Source organism: Lissotriton vulgaris, chromosome 9 (assembly GCF_964263255.1).
Source record: "Lissotriton vulgaris chromosome 9, aLisVul1.2, whole genome shotgun sequence".
Lineage (NCBI taxonomy): Eukaryota > Metazoa > Chordata > Amphibia > Caudata > Salamandridae > Lissotriton > Lissotriton vulgaris.
In genome coordinates this window covers 90,754,517-90,775,565 of record NC_141697.1, presented here as the reverse complement: position 1 = coordinate 90,775,565, position 21,049 = coordinate 90,754,517, and the positions used below count along the sequence as shown (strand labels likewise).

Here is a 21,049-nt window from a genome sequence, read left to right as displayed (position 1 = left end):
ACTTCAACTTTCACCCCCTCACACAATGCTAATGACCTCACCGAGCACTACAACAAATCCATCATTGAGGTCCTTGACCAAATTGCCCCAGCCAAATAAAACCACAAAAAAAATCCCAGCCAAGTCCTGATTTAATGCTGATGTCAACAATGAGAGATGCTCGCTTAGGCTGACCGAACGCCGGTGGAGACAACACTCCTCCCCCCTAATCTTGCTCTCCTCAGAACTGCAAGGGCTAATTACAAAAAACACATCCTCAATGAAAAGGCCTCCTTCTTCCACGCACAACTCGACCGAGCTAAAAATAGACCCAGGTAACTATTCAGCATTATCAAAAATCAAACAGCTGCTGCCCCCTCCCTCAAATTGATGGCCTCTATCAAAAGATGTGAAACAATTGCGAAAACCTTTTCTGAAAAAATCGCCAAGATTGATCTATCCTTTGCCGTAACCCTCCGACCACCGTGCTCATCGCCCCTCTCTGACCTCCCAATGTTCAAGTCTCCTTCTACCCCTTCGCCCCCTCCTGACTCTGTTCATCTTCCGCCCGCAGTCGCCCTTTCGGAACATTTCCTCACTAGCTCAAAGCTAAAACTTAATGCATCTTGGCTTAACTTCAGCCCAGTTACAGAGTGGGAAGCCCTCAACATCCTGACCAAGCTTAAACCCTCCTCTCATACCTTGGACCCTCACCCCGCTAACCTTGTTCTAGATTTAAAGCATTATTGGACTACCATCATCAACTCCTCGTTGGCCACAGGCAGTGTCCATGCTTCCCTCCATCTTGGCCAAATCACCCCCACCCTAAAAAATGCTACTGCTGACCGCACCGACCGTAACACTCTGCGTCCTATCTCTAATCTTCTTCTTCTATCCAAGGCCCTCGAAAAATGCGCCCTGCTCCAACTGGACAAGCAAATTGACTCTTTCAGTCTTTTTCACCCATTACAGTTAGGCTTTAGAAAGGGCTGCAGTACTGAAACTGCTATGCTCAACATTGTTGATGACATCCATCACTCCCTCGACACTTCATTCTTCTTAACCTCTCTGCTGCTTTCGATACTTTTAACCACTCCGCCTTACTCAACACCCTCAAAGATCGATTTTGGCTTCAATGGTCCTGTCCTGTGGTTCACCTCCTTCTTTCAGCACAAAACCCAACAAATTAAAATCAGCAATTGCCTCTCTAAACCTATTCCTGTCTTCCTGGGTTTTCCCCAGGGTTCTATTCTCTCTCCCTCTCTATTTAACCTCTTCATGGAACCCCTGACCCTCATTCTTAAGCAAGCAGAAATCAACTACCCCTCCATGATGACGATATCCAGCTTTACTGTAAAATCAACTCCCAAGCTGACATTCTGCACCTCAATGATGCCCTGACTAAGATTCAACAATGGCTCCATCACAATCACCTTAAACTCAACCCTAAAAAAACGAAAGTCATTCTCTTCACTCCTAAAAACAACTGGCTCCCCACTCAAAACTGGATCTCTGACTTTAAAGCTCTCAACTGCTCTTTGTCCACCTCGAACTCAGTTAAATCCCTCAGAATCAGCATTGGACAGAACCCCAGTCTTTCTCCCCACATAAAAAATATGGCCAAAGGCGCTCTCTTCTCTCTACATCACCTCAAGAAAATTAAACCCTTCATTCATGCTGATGACTTTAAATTAGTTGTTCAATCCCTAGTACTTTCTAAATTAGACTATGGTAATGTAATTCTCTCTGAAACACCGAAAGTCAACCTAGCCCCAATCAAATCAGTCCTTAACCTCCCTAACAGGCTTATTTTGGATTGTAAAAGACACACAATTGATGGACGGAATGCAGATCAAATCAAAACATTAATCTCCAGTCAAGAGATCTGGGTTAAATCCATCATTCTTTTGCTCACCATGCCACCCCAGTTTAGACCTGGCCATATGCAATTCAGTCTTGACCCTGAGCCTCATGGGAACACTCCAGCCGAAACTGCTAAGCCAGGTCCTCCCTGGACCGGAAACAAGCATTCTTGGACCGGTTTTGGGGTTTCACCCCTCTTCAGCCAGGATAGCTTGATTACAGTGGCACAGTGAGCCCAGGACCCACGTCTGGTCATACCTGGCGCAATTAGGGCAAGAAAGCAAAAGACACACAACTGATGGACAGAATGCAGAACAAATCAAAACATTCACCCCCAGTCAAGAGATCTGGGTAAAATCTATCATTCTTTTGCTCACCATGCCACCCCAGTTTAGACCTGGCCATATGCAAATCAGTCTTGACCCTGAGCCTCATGGGAACAGTCCAGCTCGAACTGCTAAGCCAGGTCCTCCCTGGACCGGAAACAAGCATCCTAAGACCGGTTTCAGGGTTTCACCCTTCTTAAGCCAGGATAGCTTGATTCCAGTGGCACAGTGAGCCCAGGACCCACGTCTGGGTATACCTGGCGTACTTAGGGCGAAAAAGAAAAAGACACACAATTGGTGAACGGAATGTAGAACAAATCAAAAAATTCACCCCCAGTCAAGAGATCTGGGTTAAATCCATCATTCTTTTGCTCACCATGCCACCCTAGTTTACACCTGGCCATATGCAAATCAGTCTTGACCCTGTTCCACATGGGAACAGTTCAGCCCCAACTGCCAAGCCAGGTCCTCCCTGGACCGAGAACAAGCATCCTAAGACCAGTTTCGGGGTTTCACCCCTCTTCAGCCAGGAAAGCTTGATTCCAGTGGCACAGTGAGCCCAGGACCCACGTCTGGGCATACCTGGCGCACTTAAAGCGAGAAAGCAAAAGACACATAATTGATGGACAGAATGCAGAACAAATCAATATATTCACCCCCAGTCAAGAGATCTGGGTTAAATCCATCATTCTTTTGCTCCCCTTGCCACCCCAGTTTAGAATTGGCCATATGCAAATCAGTCTTGACTCTGTCCCTCATGGGAACAGACCATCCCAAACTGCCAAGCCAGGTCCTCCCTGGATCAGAAACAGGCATCCTAGGACCGATTTCGTTTTTTCACCCCTCTTCAGCCAGGATAGCTTGATTCCAGTGGCACAGTGAGGTCAGGAACCTTGTCTGGGCATACCTGGTTGGTGCACTTAGGGTGAGAAAGCAAAAGACACACAATTGATAAACGGAATGCATAACAAATCAAAACATTCACCCCAAGTCAAGAGATCTGGGTTAAATTCATCATTCTTTTACACACCATGCCACATCAGTTTAGACCTGGCCATAGGCAAATCAGTCTTGACCCTGTGCCTCATGGGAGCAGTCCAGCCCGAACTGCCAAGCCAGGTCCTCCCTGGACCGGAAAACAAGCATTCCAGGACCGGTTCTGGTGCTTTTATTTGTTGTATCTATTTTGAAATCCCTGGTTTCAATGGGATGTCTGCCTACTTAGTGGTTTACAAAAGGGGGTGGTGATGAACAGAGTGTCTGAATTGACGGTGTTGGATCTAGCCCTGATCTCTTGACTGGGTGAGAGCTTTCTGCTTAATTCAGAGACTCTGTCCCTCACCACCCCTTGTTGTAAATATGCCTACTTAGTGAGCATATTGGGGGTGAATATCTCTATCCAACCACCAAGGGATGGTGAAAAATCTATTGGGCTGTGAGGTGGGGGAGAGCATGGACCCATGCTCAGGGTGGCAACAGCTACACAAAAAGCACTGCGCGAATGCAGGCATTGGTGTCTAATAGGGTTTTGGCCCCAGGGGTCAAATTGGGCTAATTACACCATCGAACCCCCAGAGGGGGACAGATAGACTGTCTGTGCACTTTGGGGTGGAGACATCACCATGCCCATGGTGGGCAGCCCCCACCCCTGTACATGTCCTTTTTTAGAAGGGTTCCCGGGTGTCTAATGAGGCTTCTATCCTCCAGAGAGGCTTATTGGGGGTACTCAACGCTATCTGCCCCCAGGGAGTGCAGAAGGACTGATGCCTCCTTTTTGTGCCCCCAACCTGGTGCATTTTTTTAACAACATTTCCTTGGTGTCTAATGCGATTTCTGCTCCCAGGGGGCAGATTGAGGGTAATCACCTCCATCCACCCTCCTGAGGGGCTAAAAGACTAATGCCACCTTTTTTGGGAATGGGGCCACCATTGTACATTTTTTTTCTACCAAATTTCCCTGGTGCCTGGTGGGTGGATACCTGCTATCGGATCGCTCTCATCTGGCTCCAACCAGGAATTCACTAAGCAGAGCTACCACTGGAAGGGAAAATGTTCCCCTTTTCAAAGATACCTCTCCCAAAGAAATCAGTGCTGGGGGGGCTGACATATGACCAGAGGACTGATGCAGTAAAAGTAGAATGAGCCCATAGGCTCGTTTTACTTTCATTTTAATGTAATAATGTCAGCACACCCTGTGTGGCCCCGGGAACCCCATCGATCGGGCCAGTTCCAGTAACAAAGGAAGAATGGCTGCACGCCTCAACCTTTAATAGTTGTTTTGCCCCAGAGTGTGCGGCCCCATGAGGCCCCAGGGCCGACCCTAGACTGTGCATATCAAAGGCAGTGCACAGTGAGGGATTAGCATCAGGCTGGGGGTATGGCCACAAGGCTTGGTGGCAGGTCAAACCCTGCGGCTGGCACCCTTCTGTGCAGAGCCAAAGGCTCTTTGAAGCATGGGGTTGACTGCCTGTGGGGAGCCAGACTCACGGCCTGGCTGCAAGCCAAGCTTTGTGGCCAAACCCACAATGCGTGTGACGAAAGCCATGCACAGTGTGGTTTTCACTGCCTGTGGGAGGGTGGGCCTCCTTCGGCTGGGTTGACTTCGCACCTGGCTACAGTGCCTGGGCCTGGGTGCAGGCGAGGCTCTGTAGCCAACCCCTGGAGTTCCCTGCCTGTGAGGGGATTGGTAGCAGGGCCTGAACTTTGGACATGCAGTGCGAGGTGTTGGCTTTATGTATGGTAATAAAAGGTTAAAGTAACATTATAGATATATCTGATAAATAGCTCTGTGTTTGTATATGTGATGTCATCAATGATGTAATTTGAGGTGTCATCAGAGATGTCATAAATTCTGTCATAGAACATGTCATGAGTGATGTCATATGTGAGGTCAAAAACAGTGCATGGTGTGGGCGCAAGTTAATGTTTGGTCTGCTAACTATAGCTGGTGAATTTCTGTGTTTTTTTTTGTTCAAACCGTTAATGTTATCACTGACATATTTACCTATAGCATTACTTTAACCTTTGCTTTTTTTAGTATATATAGTTTTATATATGTAAAGGTATCTGCGTGATAAAGGCATTCATGCTAAAGGATGTGCAGTAAAGGCATGCATGCTAAAGGCATGCATGCTAAAATCATACATTCCTCTGTACCGAATTATGTATGTGAGAGGTGTCTAGTGTTTCCTTTTAGAGGGTCACATATTGTTGTGAAAACACAAGGGGGGTCTCTTTTGCAAATCTTAGTAAATCTTGATTGAAGATGAAGATAGCACTGGTGTTAAGAGTAAAGTACCAAACTCCTCCTGAACATCAGGAAAGGGGGAGAGAGCCAAGCAGGACCAGGCAGAGTCAAGGAATAATGCAGGAAGAAAAAGAAAGGCATTTTATAGGCTTTAGTTCTACAACGTTTTAAAAAGTCATGACTTTTTTTCCATTTTGAATAAGACCACTTTTGACATCCAGTGTGCCATTCTTGATCCCCCTGCCACTGATGCCATCACTCTGTCTCACCTGCACCCACAGGACACGCCCCAGGTCACTTTGACTGAGGGATCTCTGCTTCTGACTGGACATGGCATTCAGCAGCATACTAATGTCCATCACAGAAGGGAGTTCTTCCTCTTCTGAATGCACGCGACCTTAAGCATTTTCTGTTGTTGTCCTCAAGAACGAGCAAGGAAAAAGGGCTCTGGTACATGTGGAGAGAAAAGGTGAAATCCTGTCCTTAGAATATGTTAGGCACAGTTATACTTGGCACCACGGAGTGCAAGGCTAAATGCTGTGCCCTGAAGGCTCAGATGGAACAGAGGGTGAATCAAGGCTGAACAACACACCAGCTACCAAGTGCCTGCTGAAAATAGCTACTAAATGACAAAACCCTGCAATATTCTCTGTTATTGTATATAGGTGACTGCCAGCTTAGTACTCAAGGTGTGTACCTGGAACTGTGTTTTACCCTTAAGGCACTGCATGGATTGCATTAATTTTGCCTTTTTGTTTGAAAAGGCAAAATGCTCCACCTTTAAACACTTGGGGCCATATTTATGGCCTAGTTTGCATCACTCTCTCACGTGGTGCAGGAGTGACGCAAACGTTAAGTCTTATTTTGAAACCACGCAAAGCCATTTTACATGGTTCCTAAAATATGGAGTAACGCAACGCAGCACAAATCGTTGTGTTGCTTCACTCTGACTGACATAGGCGTTGCAGGGGCATTGTATGGGTGTTCCGATGCACCTCCCATGGTTTCCTATGCATTCTCAGATTTACAAGACTTTGTAAATCTCGGAATGTTTAAATAAGATATGCCTCTCCAGGAGCCTCTTTGTTTGCTCTTGCACCACGCAACGTGATGTTTGTTTCTCTTTCTATGTGTGCTGCATTCTGCAGCACACTGGAAAGAGGAAAAAGTGTTCCATGATTGTTTTTGTGCAGCAACAATCCTGCATGCAACACACGCACCCTTGCACCATGGTGCAAGGCTACCTGCATTGGTGGTAGGCTGCCAAAACGGCACCAGCACAAGGTAAATGGACAGGAATGTGCAGAATTGGATAAATACAGCATATTCCTGCCCTTTCCCCGTGACACCGGACAGCGCAGCAAGTTGACTTGCTGCGCTGCTCTGCACCACAAAAGTAATAGGTATACCCCTGCGAGTATTAGAAATTGTGACTCCATGCACATTTCAAGTATTCTGGACCTCATTTCCAATATTTTGGCGTAGGGCATTGCCGCAAGCCTTCCTGCTGCGCTTCCCAACGCGAGAAGAAAAGGGCAGGAATGTGCCTTATCTATGAGATATGGCACATTCCTGTCCTCTTTCACACTGCCGGCGCACAAATGGCTGTCATTCGCCAACGCATGCACCAGCCGCAGTCCCTGCAGGTAACAGTGGTGGGGCCGAGTAAGGGGGGATTTTGAGGGACAATGGCAAGGAAAGGACACCTTCCCTCACAAAAACAACTGTCACTCCACCCCTAGGAAGGCATAGGCTTATGACACATACCCAGGGTTACAGCTTATTGTACATCTGGGAATGAGTCAAATGCCATGGGTGTTACATGGGAACACCCAACGCAGCGCCTATGGCATACCTCCCCATCGCAGTGTGAGGCAACGCAGTGCCTTGCGCTGCGTTGTGTCACTCCATATCTACGAGGCCATGAAAAGACATGCAGGGTGGCCTTTTGTGACCTCATAGATATGGGTAAGTCTGTAAGCCTCTGGAACTTCATTAGAAGTGACGTCCGCTGCATGCTGGGCTTCTGAATAAGACCCTTCATGTCTGTCCGAGTATGTCTTTAGCTCAGTCTGTTCTCCTAATGGTGAGGCAATGATACTCGTGGGACTCTCTGGGTCCTTCTGGAGGTTTCCTGGACAGGTTGTTAGGTTGCTGTTACAAACATTGCTGACTGCCATCCTCATGTTCCAGGATAATGTTTTACACTGACAATGTTGCCGAATGTCAAAGTGCTTTAAGTTCTGTGTGACACTGCCTTACCTTACAAATGGAGGTGCCGCCTTGGTTCTCTCACTGTGCACCTGGCATTGTCTTTTAAGCACTTCTTTGTGCTATTTTGCCGCAATGTGAAAAGATGTCGAGCTACTTAAGTCCTTCTAAAGTGGAAAGATACATTTCTTGAATGGAAAAAGCCACCATGGTTTACACGACCCCTGCTCCTCGCAGTTGCCCTGAAATTGTACCGCGATTACGATCACCCACCTCCATAGGCGATTTACAAACTTTTGGCGCTTTTGGAGATGCGGATTTTTTAAAAAACATATTGTTTTTTCCCTTGACCCAATTTGAACAATTTTGTGTCATTTTCTAAATTGTATTTTTCTCTTTCATCACATTTCAAGCCTCTGACAAGGTTACATCAGAGAAACTGTTTATGCGAGAGGTCCCTAGTTTAGAAGCTTCGTTGCAGTCCCTACTGTATCCTCCTTCAGGTAAAAATCCAGAATCACACTCCTTTTTACTGTAATATGTGTATTAAAGTGATATATCCCAGTTTTCATCATTAACCCTGGCCGAGCTAACTAAATCTTCTCTTTATAAATTACAAGTAAATTAAAGATAAGAGTTGATTTAGTGTCATTTTTTGCTTGCAACAGAAGTACAATGTATGCTTAATTAAAGAAATAATTTGTTACTACAAATGTAAAATTGATATTTATTTTGATGTAGCCTTGGGGCTAGAGCGGTCGACGTGGAAGCTAGGGATCCGGGTTCGCGTCTCAGCAATGACGCTCAACATCCTGCGATTCTGGGCAAATCACTAGGGCTGGACGTAGTTGCGAAGTAGTGCTTCGCGAAGCTACACAAAGTTCACTCCGCACTACGCGAGCTACGTGTATCACTACGCGAACTGCGTAGTAGCATGTTCGCACTGTGCAAGATGCCGTTTTCAATGATTGCACAGTGCGGACGGCACTGTTCAATCATTGAAAACGGCATCTTGCACAGTGCGAGCTGTAGTTTTCTGCCGCTCAAGTAGATTTTTACTCTAGCGGCAGCTTTCTCAACACGAGCATACGTGACCACTCCCAATGAGAAACCTGACCTCCCTGCATTGAGAATCTCGCCGGGAGGTTAATTTTCCATGCTCGCGATCAGCATCTTGATGTTGCTGATCGCGAACAAGGAAAAAGTCTCGCCGGGATGTCATTTTGCTTGCTCGCGGTCGCCAACTTGATGTTGAGGACCGCGAGCAAGCAAAAAATGACCGCTGCACTACGCTACGCTACGCTTGTTTGCACTGTGCTACGTGCAGTTCGCGTAGTGCGAAGTAGCGCAAACTTCGCAAACTATGCGAGCGTACCGTAGTGCTTTGCCCAGTCCTACAAATCACTTAATCTCCCCGGTCCTAACAAAATGAATGTGTTCTCATGGAACGAAATTCGTGCTATGTAAAGTGCTCTGATACAGTTCTAGCTATATAAAACTCTATTAAAAAAATAAAAAATAATGAAGGTAATCTAAAATCACTTACTCCTTAAAAACCCACATTTTCTTCATTTCGGCAAGGACATTCTGTACAGAGTAAACACATGGTAAAATTTAGCAAACTAAAAACCGAACACTTCTAAAAGTATAATAGATCATAGCAAAATGTAAAACGACGCTTCAAGAATGAGCCGTGGCACTTACATTTTTTTTATCACCTATGATATAATTTTTTTTTATCATCGCTAATATTATTTTTTGATCACCTCTATTATTATTGCTACTTTTAAGGAAAGAACCAGCCCCTGTTCAAGTACTGAATAAACTGTTAATTGCTGGCCTCGTACTTTTGATCACCTCTGACGAACAGTTTTCTTTTGCTCATAAAGAAACTCCAGCACTCTTTGGAAAATATTTTATTAAGAGTACCGACCCTGAGTAGAGGCCAGGCCAGCATTTCCCAGTAGAACGCGGGAGGAGATGTGGGCAGATCTCACGAACAGAGCAGCGTCTCGCCAATAAGGAATGTCAACCTTGGGAAATAAGGCGAACTTGTGTGTTGCTGTTTTTCAGAAATTGCTTGCACATTGTGTTTTCCCTGGTGCTTTCAATATCATTGCCTGCCTCAGGAGCCGGAGAGGATAAACTACTTTTGGAAGCAGTTGTTTTTTTTAATTGTAGCAGGCAGCTGAGTTGGAAAGACTGCAAAGGATGCTCAGGATGGGTGCCCTGCTAGGAGATGTTCATCAAACGTTGCTAGGCGCTTGTTATCCATTTGTCTCCATCCAGTGGAACGTTTGCATGTTGCTGCCGCTTCTGACTGATGTAGTTTCCAGACTGATGAAAGGAAACATATGTCATGAAGTGCAGCATCCCTCTGACCGAATTTATCCGAGGGAACATCTCTCGCCATTTTCCAGAGTGTTTGCTGTTCATCTTCCTTGTGACATACCTTGACATCCTTCCAAATATACACCCACACAGTGTGTAAATGCTGAACGATTGTCAATTGCATTCACATGTATATAGGGCGTTCTTTGATGGATGAACAAACATCAATGTCAACAGCAAACAAATGAAAGACCTTAAGGGCAACTGCGCCTTTCATCCAACGGAAGGGTTTTTAGGAGGCAGCTTGGAGGACCACAGTGGGAAGTTGGAGGACGCATGAGAGACGATGATGGCAGATTGGCAGAGATGGAGGTGACTTTTCTAAAATATGGGGGTGGTTGAGGCTGGTGACAGATGTTGGAGGCTGCGTTTTGTGGACTGGTTGTAGAAGAGAAAGGATGGGATGTATGACGGTACAACGCGTACCGTCACAACGCATCCCTTTACACCGCGTCCCTTACAACGCAAGTCGTTACCACGACTTGCGTTGGGAGCGCGGATTTCGCATAGTATAATTTACTATTCTAACACCAGTCCCGTGGACCCTAGGGAAGGTGTTGGGATAGTAAATTTACTATTTTTAATCCTTTAGCGCCCTCCAGAGCAAGTTGTGGTAACGACTTGCGTTGTAATGGACGCGTTGTAAAGGCCACGCGTAGTAAAATCCGCGTGGTAAAGGATGTTTACCGAAAGGATGACATGAGTGTGCGAAGGGGGCGCTGCTCCTGTGGATGAGGTGCTGGTGTTAAAGGAATGTTGTATTAATGGATGCTGACCATGGTGAGTTAGCACTAGGCAAGGTGAGGGATGCTTCTAGGCTGGTGATAGATGGAGAGGTTGATGCTGTATCACGTCAAGTGGTGAAGGCCAAATGCAAGATGGTTTTCTTTGACTGAGTCTAGTACTAGATGCAAAAAGGCTCTCTTTCTCTCCCCTTCCTTCCTTGCCTATAAGCTTTACACACTCCATATATTTCATTTAAATATTGGAAATTCAGATCCTATTAGACAGTAAGCTGTTTTAATTTTATAGATCTCATAACGGATGTATGATGTTACAACGCATACATTTACATCACGGTACATTACATTGCGTTTTTTACAACGCAAGTCATTACAATGACTTGCATTGGAGCGCGCTAGATTTAGGAGTAGTATAATTTACTATTCCAACTCCAGTCTACATACAGTACGGAAAGTGTTGGATAGTAAATTATACTATTCCTTGTCCTAGAGCGCCATCCAGCACAAGTTGTTGTAACAACTTGCGTTGTGAAAACCACAATGTAATAGCATCGCAATGTAATCCCCGCGTTGTAAACAATGTTTCCCTCTCATAACTATAAATGGGAGAGAGCCTGATTTAGAGTTTGGCAGATGTGTTACTCTATCGCAACGTGATAGGTATATCGCCTGCTACATTGCATGGGCCATTAGATGTAATGCACTTGTAATAAAGAGCGGAACAACCTGCCCCCAAACCTTAAGTCAGGTACATGGTCAACCCTGCTAGTATTCAACCCAGAGTACTGAGTGCCTCAGTTATAGTGTTAGGCTACCTAATAACCCTAATGGCAACTCATGCAGCTGCACCTTGAGGGGGTAACCCACGAGGCATTTCATCAAAGAGGAGGAGGTAGAGGTGGTGGAAGGGGATATAATCTCTTTAGCTGCTGAATACAATAGGAGTGCAGTCAGGAGTGTGTGTAGGAACACGCACACACACACATGCATTTCTCAAAGACGTGCACAACTCCAAGGCAGTTAGGGATCCTTGTAGCAAGTACTGATGCTGTCCCTGGAACTGCAGAAACCAGATATTACTGCAAGCTCACTGAAATGCCAGAGGCTTCATTTTAAGGCTATCAATATCCAGAGTTTGCAGATTCGAAGACTTTGTCTTTATGCTTGTGAAGAACATTTAGTTTAGCTGAACAAACATTGATCGAATTACTAAATTGTGTTACGGCGGGATTTTTGATCTCTTATCAGATCACTATAGATCTAGATCCCAACTCAGGTCGACTGAACCTTTATTACCTGTCATAGAGTAAAAAGCAATCCACTACTAGGTTAATCAGTTTTAAGACTTTGCACAACTCTGAAAAACCACTTACTACGAATAAGTTTTAAAAGTTTTATTATAAAGCCAAAGATAACTGGAGATACAAACATCTCAATATAAGGTTCAAAAGGTACACTGACATTAGTACAAACATGAATTCTCTAAATGCTCTTAGGCGACAGAAGAATACCACCAAAACTAATTCAAAGATCATCAAGGTTGCAAGAATAGACACAAGTTGTAACTTGTGCGACATTTACAAAAGGGAAGGAAAATCCAAATTAGACTGTCCCTACACTAGACTAAGTGACATCCCTACTTAGCAAAATCTTAACCTAAAAAGGTGTCAGCCGTGGTGATTTCCAAAGAAGATCACTCACTTTACCTTAGTCTTTGTTGTAAATCTGTGCATCGCAGTTATGCGCTATCTGCCTACCCATCCGCTCTCTTAGGTTCCCTAGGCCATCTGCTCTACCTCCACCCAGGGGTGCTGTCCCTGATACAAAATCACAATTACAGTAGAAACGCCCCTCAGAGACGCCCCTCACGTACACCCCTCACGTGGTGTCGGTTCTGGCTTTTTCCATGCTGATACTCCTCTGGGCTCCTTGTTAGCGTTGACCTTGCTTCTCAGGCTCTTCTCCGGCAAGACGGTACCCCCCAGGAAATTCCTGAACCCTCCTCCAGGCCTGTGCCTGTCTCCCAGAACAGAGCTCTATTCATCACTCTCTTGATTGGAACCCCCTCGCACCTGCAAACAGACACCCATGAAGTGGGCCCCAAATTCCGGCCTCCAGCTTATCTCACAAGTCGTAAACCTTTGAGCATGGTCCACGATTTATGCTTAACACAACCTAATTCTAACTAGCACATGCAGATCAAAAGAAACAACCTTATCTCTTCAGGCCTACTAGAATTACATGAAACGGGCCTGTGCACACTATGAACCTTTATTTCTCAGCCTAAACAGTATTCTAACTTATTACACACAACTGGTTATAGGGAACACTTCTATAAAACGTATATTTTCAGTTCTATGATCAATAATACTTTGAATTATGACAACAGTAATCCATATCATGTGAAATTGTAAAGGCACGTATTCTTTCTCAGTGAACTGCCATGAGGCCTACACATTTCTACGTTTAGCAGCATTACATTCTCCTCTGCAACAGTCACATAACATGGAATGTAATATCATTCTAACATCTCTAAACACTCCTACATTAGCTTTTCATACTGATATATGCATTCTGTATTAATTAAACACTCTTATATGTATGCACTCTATAAATTCTACACTCTTATGTGTTCCTTTAACTAGACTGGTGCAACGTGCTTGTAAATATGGTGCACCTCTACATTTTACTTGATTTGTGCTCTCTCAATTCCCCCCTTTGATGACCTTTAGAGGTCATCACCATCACAACACCATCCCTGAGGGTATGAATTGAATCAAACAGAGCTCGTTGCAGTGCTCCCTCGCTGCATCATCTCTAGAGCCCTCAGACTCCTGTACTGGTTATCCTGCAATGCAGCTAACCTCTGCTCCTGCTCTCTCATGGATCTTTGCAACCTATTTGATCTATACCATTGATACAATCGCACCAACCCCCACAATGTGATTACACAAATCACTATTATGATGATAGGTTTCAGTATGTACCAAATGAAACCCTTCCCTAGGTTGGCAAACCAACCTCCAACGTTACCCATTCCATGACCCACTTTTTCCCACACATTCACCTGTGTCAGATCTTCAATCTCATGATGGATTTCAGTGATGTTCCGTATATATTTTTCAAAAGGTTTTGAATTATCTGAAATGTAAGTGCAACATTCCTGGACCTTCAAAGCCTTACAGACTCCTCCCTCTTTGGCTAACAGAACGTCTAGAGCAAGTCGGTTCTGGAGAACCATTGCCCTTATCGATTGCATCTCTCCCTCCACCAGCATTAGTGATCTAGCAGTACTGGCAGACAACCTATCTACAACTGTTGCCAATCTCCTAATCTTGACATCATTCAGTATTAGCCCTAAAAGAGGGAACATAGCACCAAATACGTCTCCAATTATTTACCTCATCATTGCTTACATCCCTTCTCCCTCTGACTTGAGTTCTTCCCTCTATGATTTCTAGATCCTTAGCATAGTATATTTTGGGGAAGACAATTGCTAAATAACATGATCCGTACCAATTATCCGGTAGATTCACGTATGCATTTCTTCCACAGACAAAATATACATTTGGGATCACCTGCATTCTCTTCAAGAAATCCTTTGTATAGTATTCTATTTGGAAAGCATGTTCACAACTTACTTCTCCCACAAACATATTCTCATAGTAGGTTTTACCCCTGTATATACATAGTTTCCCTCTTTGCTCTCGATCTAAAGCTATTGGACCATTACTACCCTTCCTTTTGTGTGACTTTTCCTCCTCGGTCCAATTTGTTTTCCATTGGCCCGAAGCCTTTAGGATCTTCTGCCTCCTATATCGATCATCCACCTGCCCTATAAACTTTTTCTCAATTTCTGATACTTTACAAGTCAAATTATTTCTTCGGCCATATGAAGTATCCAGCGTTCTCCAAGGAATGAAAAATTTCCTTAATCGATCTTCACTCTTATAATAATGCCACTTGTTCATATGCTTGTAGGCCGGGACCTCTGGTAAAACAGCGTCAAAGTTTGAAAAATAATACTCAAAGCTATCGTCTCCATAAAATATACTAAGCAACAAACTACATGTGATTCCATATGTCAATGGAAGATGATGGTACCTAATACCTTCGTCCACAGAGGCTGGCAATTGCATGCAGACATAGCAGTCCTTTGCATCCATTGCATCAACGTATTCATAAAGTAATTTAGCATATGCATTCGATTTGAAATTTCCTTGTGATTCATCTACGTGCAACCTACGAGTTTCTGCTGCCTGCAAAGCTTTATCTTTCTCTGTATTGTCCCCCCTTTGACCAGCAGTAATAGGTTTCGGTGTCACTACAACTTTTGCTTCTTTTGTTGCCTTCTCCTCATTTTCATGTCCCACTATATATGATACAGTAACTACTAAAACTATAAGAAAAATTACTCCCACTAAAAGTGTGCCTACTATGCATTTTGCCTTGCGGTTCGGGTTGCCGGCCTCCATGATCTCAAGACAGTGTAGTTCTATTTTTCTGTCACAACACAAAGTCTCTTTTCTTTGCTCCTTCAACAGTGTTTTCTTTGCTTATTCGGTCTTTTCGAACCACACCTGGAAGCTGATAATCCCTTTTGCAAGATCAGTCTTTTGAATTATAGCAACAGACAACCCTAGCCCTTCTCCGTCCACTTGGCGCTAGGTTATCTCTCAATCTGTTTATTTACAAAGTCTTTAGCAGTCTGTAATCATGCGTGTTCCAGCGGCTCTAATCACGTATTCTAAAATTTCTAAGCGAAGAATGATCTCCTTGAGTGCTGGTATCGTTGGACCAAAAGTCGGAAATTCTACTCTGTTTAAAACTAGTTCTCTTATTCTGCTCAGATAAGGAGGATTGGGGACAGTGAGTGTCAGCAACCCTTCGATCTCAAGTCCAGGTACCAACAACACCACTTCCAATGTTATGATTGGGTCAGTACTGGTCACTGTCACTTCCCTCACCCTCCCGGATCTCCGTGCACTAGACATCTGCTGCTAGGTAGGTCCACTCAGGAGTGGCGTATCTTCTGCAGGGCACTCGCACCCTCCTTGATCTTCTTGGACACTCCTGTTCTTGAGTCTGTGCACCTTCGTCCAGATCTGAGTCTTCAGATATAGGAGCAAGAGTTCTCTCTGGAGTTGGCTTCAAGCTCAGCCTCTTCTTCCTTTCAGGCCAACTAGCTTCTCCACGCCTTGTTCTCCTATTTCTTGTCCTCACACTCGGTTCTTGATCACTTTTGACTTGTATCAACTGTTTCTAGCATCGTGTTTAACTCTGTCTTTTCCTGTGTCCCACCCACTTCCACTTCCGTGAAAGAGTGTCCTTGCTCCGCACAGTAACGAGCAACCTCGTCGGCATACCGATTTCCTTGGGACACAAAATCTGTACCTTTGGTGTGTGCTGCACATTTAACAATGGCAATTGCTGCCGGACCTTGTAACGCTTCTAACAATAGTCGCACAAACTCCCCATTTCGAATAGGCGAACCTGAAGAAGTCACGTAACCTCTCTGAGACCACAATTGCCCAAAGTCATGAACTACACCGAAACCATATTGGCTATCTGTGTAAATGGTGACTCGAATTTTGCTACCTGCTAAACAGGCATGTGTCAATGCAATGATTTCAGCTACCTGAGCGGAGTGTACTCCTTCCAGGCAAGCGGCTTCCACAACTCCAGTAATGGTGCAAACAGCATAAGCTGCTCTCAACTGACCAGTATCGTCTCTTACACATGAGCCATCAACAAAGAAAATTTCATCAGGGTCAGTCAACGGCTCATCCACAATATCTGGTCTTGGCTTGGTGCATAGTTCAGTCACATCAAGGCAATCGTGATCTTCACATTCTTCATCTTCTATATCATTAGGGAGTGGCATCAAAGTGGCAGGATTCAAAACAGAGCACCTCTTAAGGGTTACGTTCTCCGCAGCAAGAATAACTTGCTCGTAGCGCGTGAGCCTATTATTGGTCAAGTGCTGTGTCTTGGCCCTGGTCATTAACAGTTCTACAGAATGAGGTACATACACCACTAATTGATGTCCCATCACAATGCTTTCACACCTTTCAATGCTGACACCCGTTGCAGCAACGGATTTGAGACATCCGGGCAACGCTGCGGCTACTGGATCTAAAGTAGCCGAAAAATATGCAACTGGTCTACGGGCATTTCCATGAATTTGTGCTAGGACTGACAACGCACAACCTTCTCTTTCGCAACAGTAAAGTAAAAATGGTTTTTCGTAATCAGGCATTCCCAAAGCTGGAGCACGGCACAAGTCCTCTCTCAGCTGTAGGAACGACATCAAACAATCCTTGTCCCATGGTACCGGATCACTCACCTCCTTGTGCGTCAGTTTTTGTAAGGGTTTTGCTTTCAGGGAAAAGTTAGCTATCCACTGTCGGCAATAACCAACCATTCCTAGGAACATTCTGACCTCTCTTTGTGTCGTAGGTGAATTCATCTTCATGATCGCCTCTATCCTGTCTAGTGACACCTTCCGCTTTCCTTTTTCAATTCGGTGACCCAAGTACTGTACTTCTGTCAGACAGTACTGCAATTTGCTCGGAGACACCTTATGCCCATTTTCAGCTAAATGGTTCAGCAAGGGCATGGTGTACATCTTACAAGCTTCTTCTGTTCCTGACGCAACAAGTAGGTCGTCTATGTACTGAACTAGAACCGAGTTCTGTGGTAGTACTAGACTTTCAAGATTTTTCTTCAGTAGCTGTTTGAAAATCGATGGGCTTTCTGTATACCCCTGTGGGATACAACACCATGTTAGGACACGATTTTCCAGCTTAAATGCAAAAAGAAACTGGCTCTCCTCATCTAATGGAATTGAAAAGAAAGCCTGGCAAAGATCTATCACTGTGAACCACTCAGCTTGGAATGGTATCTGAAACAATATCACTGATGGATTCGGTACCACTGGACAACATGAAACAACTATGTTATTAACCCTTCGGAGATCCTGTACTATTCTAAATTTCCCGCTAGGTTTCTGCAAACCCATAATCGGGGAGTTGCATGGACTACCCACAATTTCCTTCAGTATTCCCTGCTTAATCATGGAGTCGATCACGGGTTTTATTCCTGCAATCGTCTCCGTGGTCAATTTGTATTGAGGCGTTCTTGGATATTCAACGTTTGGTTTTATCATGATTTTCACTGGTTCTACTCCTTTAATCAATCCTATCTCTTCTCCACTGAAATCCCATACTTCAGATCACACAGTATCTCATAAGTCCCAAGGGAGCTCTTCCACCGTCAGGGTAGGATACAGTTCTACGCATACTCTTGAATTTGCAACTTTAAAGGTGGCATCATCGTCGTTAGTCTGTACCTCTACTCCCTGAGGCGTGCAGTATATTGTGCAATTTAGTTTGCACAATAAGTCTCTTCCTAACAGACACACAGGGCTAGAATCACATACTACAAACTGATGTTCATCGCTGTAGTTTCCTATTCTCACTAGCACTGGTTCTGTCAAAGGGTTAGTCATTCTCCTATTTGCGACTCCTACCACTTGAATTGTTTCCCCCGACATTGGCAGATCCGGAACCACGACTGATCTCAAAGTCGATCGAGTAGCTCTGGTATCTACTAAGAATGTCGTAGGACACCCCGCCACCTCAGCCTCAACAAACGGTCCCCTTTGGTCCACCTCTAGAACTGCCCCGAGGGTACAGTCCTCCTCTCTACTCACACGCCGTCCAGTCAGTGGATCAACGTAGTAACACTCTTCTCCTCCTACTAAAAGAGGCATTTGTCGATAGGTCTTGCCCCCTGTCGTAATCTTTGGTGGTTGCGGGAACTGAGCTCGAGGAGCCGAAGTCCCCCCTTTGGCCACCTTACCCTTTGGTACTGTCACCCCTTGGACTGGAACGGTCTGAACTTCCTCCTCCTCTACTTCCAGTTCTCCGTTTTCAGGGTTATAGGGACACTCACGTTTCCAATGTCCCACCTGGTGACACTGGTGACACTTTGTCGTCTTTTTCAATGTAGCAAAGTCTATTCTAGGTCTCGGATTTTCCTCGTTGTCCCTATTTTGACTATTTGATCGCCTTCCCATCATCCCTGTTCCCTGTTGCTGCTGTCCACCCTTTCCAGCCGACTGCATCTGAACCATCATCAACTTCTCCTTACGTTTCTTTGCTTTGGAATCTATTTCGTCACTGAAATACCTTGCGCATCTCAAAATTTCATCCAATGGTTTGTTTTGCCAGCAAATTAAGTGTTGCTGAATCATCAAACAAATATCAGGTCTCAACCCCAAAACGAACTTCGATACAAACTGTCCTATGTCTTTGGGATCCATTACATCTAACCCACTGTATTGTTTGAACGTTTTCAGCAATCGCTCATAAAATTCATGGACTGTCTCCTTGGGTTCCTGTCTAGTCCGGTCTATTTTCACCCAATCTATATCCTGCGGTGGCACCTTGTCTTTCAGCCATGTCATCACCTTTTCATATTTTATCATTACTCTTTCTGACGGACCATTAGTACGAGCATCTCTTTTTGGTTCTTCTGTGGGCCATTCGACACTAACTTTGCATGCTGTCCACAAGTCTCCTGGGACCACAATGTCAAATAAAGTGTTCAAATCAATCCACAGTACTTTCAAAATCTTTACAAACCTCTCTACCTGTTTGTACCATTCTACAGGATTCTCTCTTAACTTCAGAAATGAATTGGTAAACGCAGCCAAATCTCCCCTACTCCAGGGCACATGTACATAACTCCCATTCACTATTTCTCGCAAAGGGAATGCCTCCATCCGCAGTGGCCCTCCCTCCGGGGACATCACAATCGCGCTCCGCCTGACAGTCCCTTTCTTGGACCACCTTTCTTCCCATTTATCCAGATCTCTCCATGCTCTTATTCCTGTTATCAGTTCTCTTATGCGTGTTTTTAATCCAATTGTCCTCCTCTCATCCAGGTCCTGATCTGAATAATGCAACCTATGGTTACCCTGTAATGCCTTTGTTCTCAACAAGTCTACCATATACTTGTCTGCCAGTTCAGACAATTTCTCGTGAGTTGCTCTTGCCTTTCGAGTAATATCCTTTGCTATAAACAGCAGCTCGTCTTGCTCGTACATGTCAATCCTTTCTAAAGGCAACGTACCATCTATTATCTCGTCCAGGTCAGATTTTAAACTGGTCACATCAAGCCTTTTTGCCTTTATCACAGCTTTCAGTGTGCTGTCTCTAGAGAGCCCATTTACGTCTCTCCCATCACAGCTCTGAGTCCTACGTCTGGGCTCAGGCGTGTTATGGGGAGTCCTCCCATGCTCCCATCTCTCCAGGTCCCATGCAGTTCTATCCTCTCTTGGTGTATGGTGAAACACCTCTCTACTCCCCATAGTCCCACATTTCCCATTCTGCCTGGTTTCTCTAGGTGCATGGTAAGACACTCCATTATTCCCCATGCTTTCACAATTCCCCTGCTGTCCATGATCGCTCGACACATGGCATGACCCTTCGCGGCTCCCCATGTTCCTGCGATCCCGCTCCTGCCCATGATCGCTGGACGCATGGTGAGACACCTCGTGGCTCCCCATGTTCCCGCGATTCCAATGCTGTATGTTATCGCCAGGTGCATGGAGGGTGCACTTAAAGCTATCCCTGTACTCTTGCGTCCTTCGGTCTCCCTCACTGTGAATGAGACGAGACGCCCCTCCACACTCTGTACTTCTACCTTCTCGCTCCTGCCTACTTCCACCGTGGATATGACGGGTAGCTCCTCTACTCTCCTGACTCTTACCGTCCCACTCCTGACCGCTTTCGCTAGCCCCGCAGTGAGACAATGTCCCATTGTCTCGACTTCCCCATTCAGCTTCCGCTCTTGACCTGTTACTCTGTGTTTCTGTGGCAGCATCCCATTCCCTCAAGTCAGTCCTCAACTCCTTAAAGGATTTCGGCCGTGGTCCTCTCAGATCCATCGGTCCTCTCTGACCTCCCTGTTCTGTTATGGGATCCACTGCTGAATCCAATGGGGTGCTCCATTTTATCGTCCTGGCAATTGCCTCCAGGCATTTGTCATGTTGTTCCTCCTTTCCATTTCAGCTCTTTCTCTGTCTAGCCGTACCTGTTCCTCCTCTTGCACTTTCTCTGGGTTATAAACCGACACTATAGGACCTATGGTAATGGGTACTTGAAGAGCATCTGGAAATCCATGAGACTCAACACACTCCGTTGCTGGCACCTTCTGCACCACAAACCTTACGACTACCCTCTGTATAGGACTAGGTTGAGGTGTTTCCTCACCTTTGGTAGG

At 45.1% G+C, this 21,049-nt stretch overlaps 1 protein-coding gene across 1 annotated transcript; it reads right to left on the bottom strand.

The window, feature by feature from the left end:
- Positions 1-1,298: 1,298 nt before the first annotated feature.
- LOC147689652 (uncharacterized) lies at positions 1,299-20,201 on the bottom strand. The gene is made up of 2 exons (XM_086939430.1): positions 18,952-20,201; positions 1,299-1,425 (listed from the first exon to the last, which is right to left on the bottom strand). Exons 1-2 carry the CDS (start codon positions 20,199-20,201, stop codon positions 1,299-1,301), a joined length of 1,377 nt encoding a protein of 458 aa, XP_086795556.1.
- Positions 20,202-21,049: the final 848 nt, after the last annotated feature.

Coding starts and splice junctions, on each gene's coding strand:
- LOC147689652 (XM_086939430.1), bottom strand. CDS start 20,201: ATGGGGAATAATGGAGTGTCTTACCATGCACCTAGAGAAACCAGGCAG. Junction 1,426..18,951: donor GAAATTTTGAGATGCGCAAG/GTATTTCAGTGA, acceptor TCGTTTTTTTAG/GGTTGAGTTTAAGGTGATTG.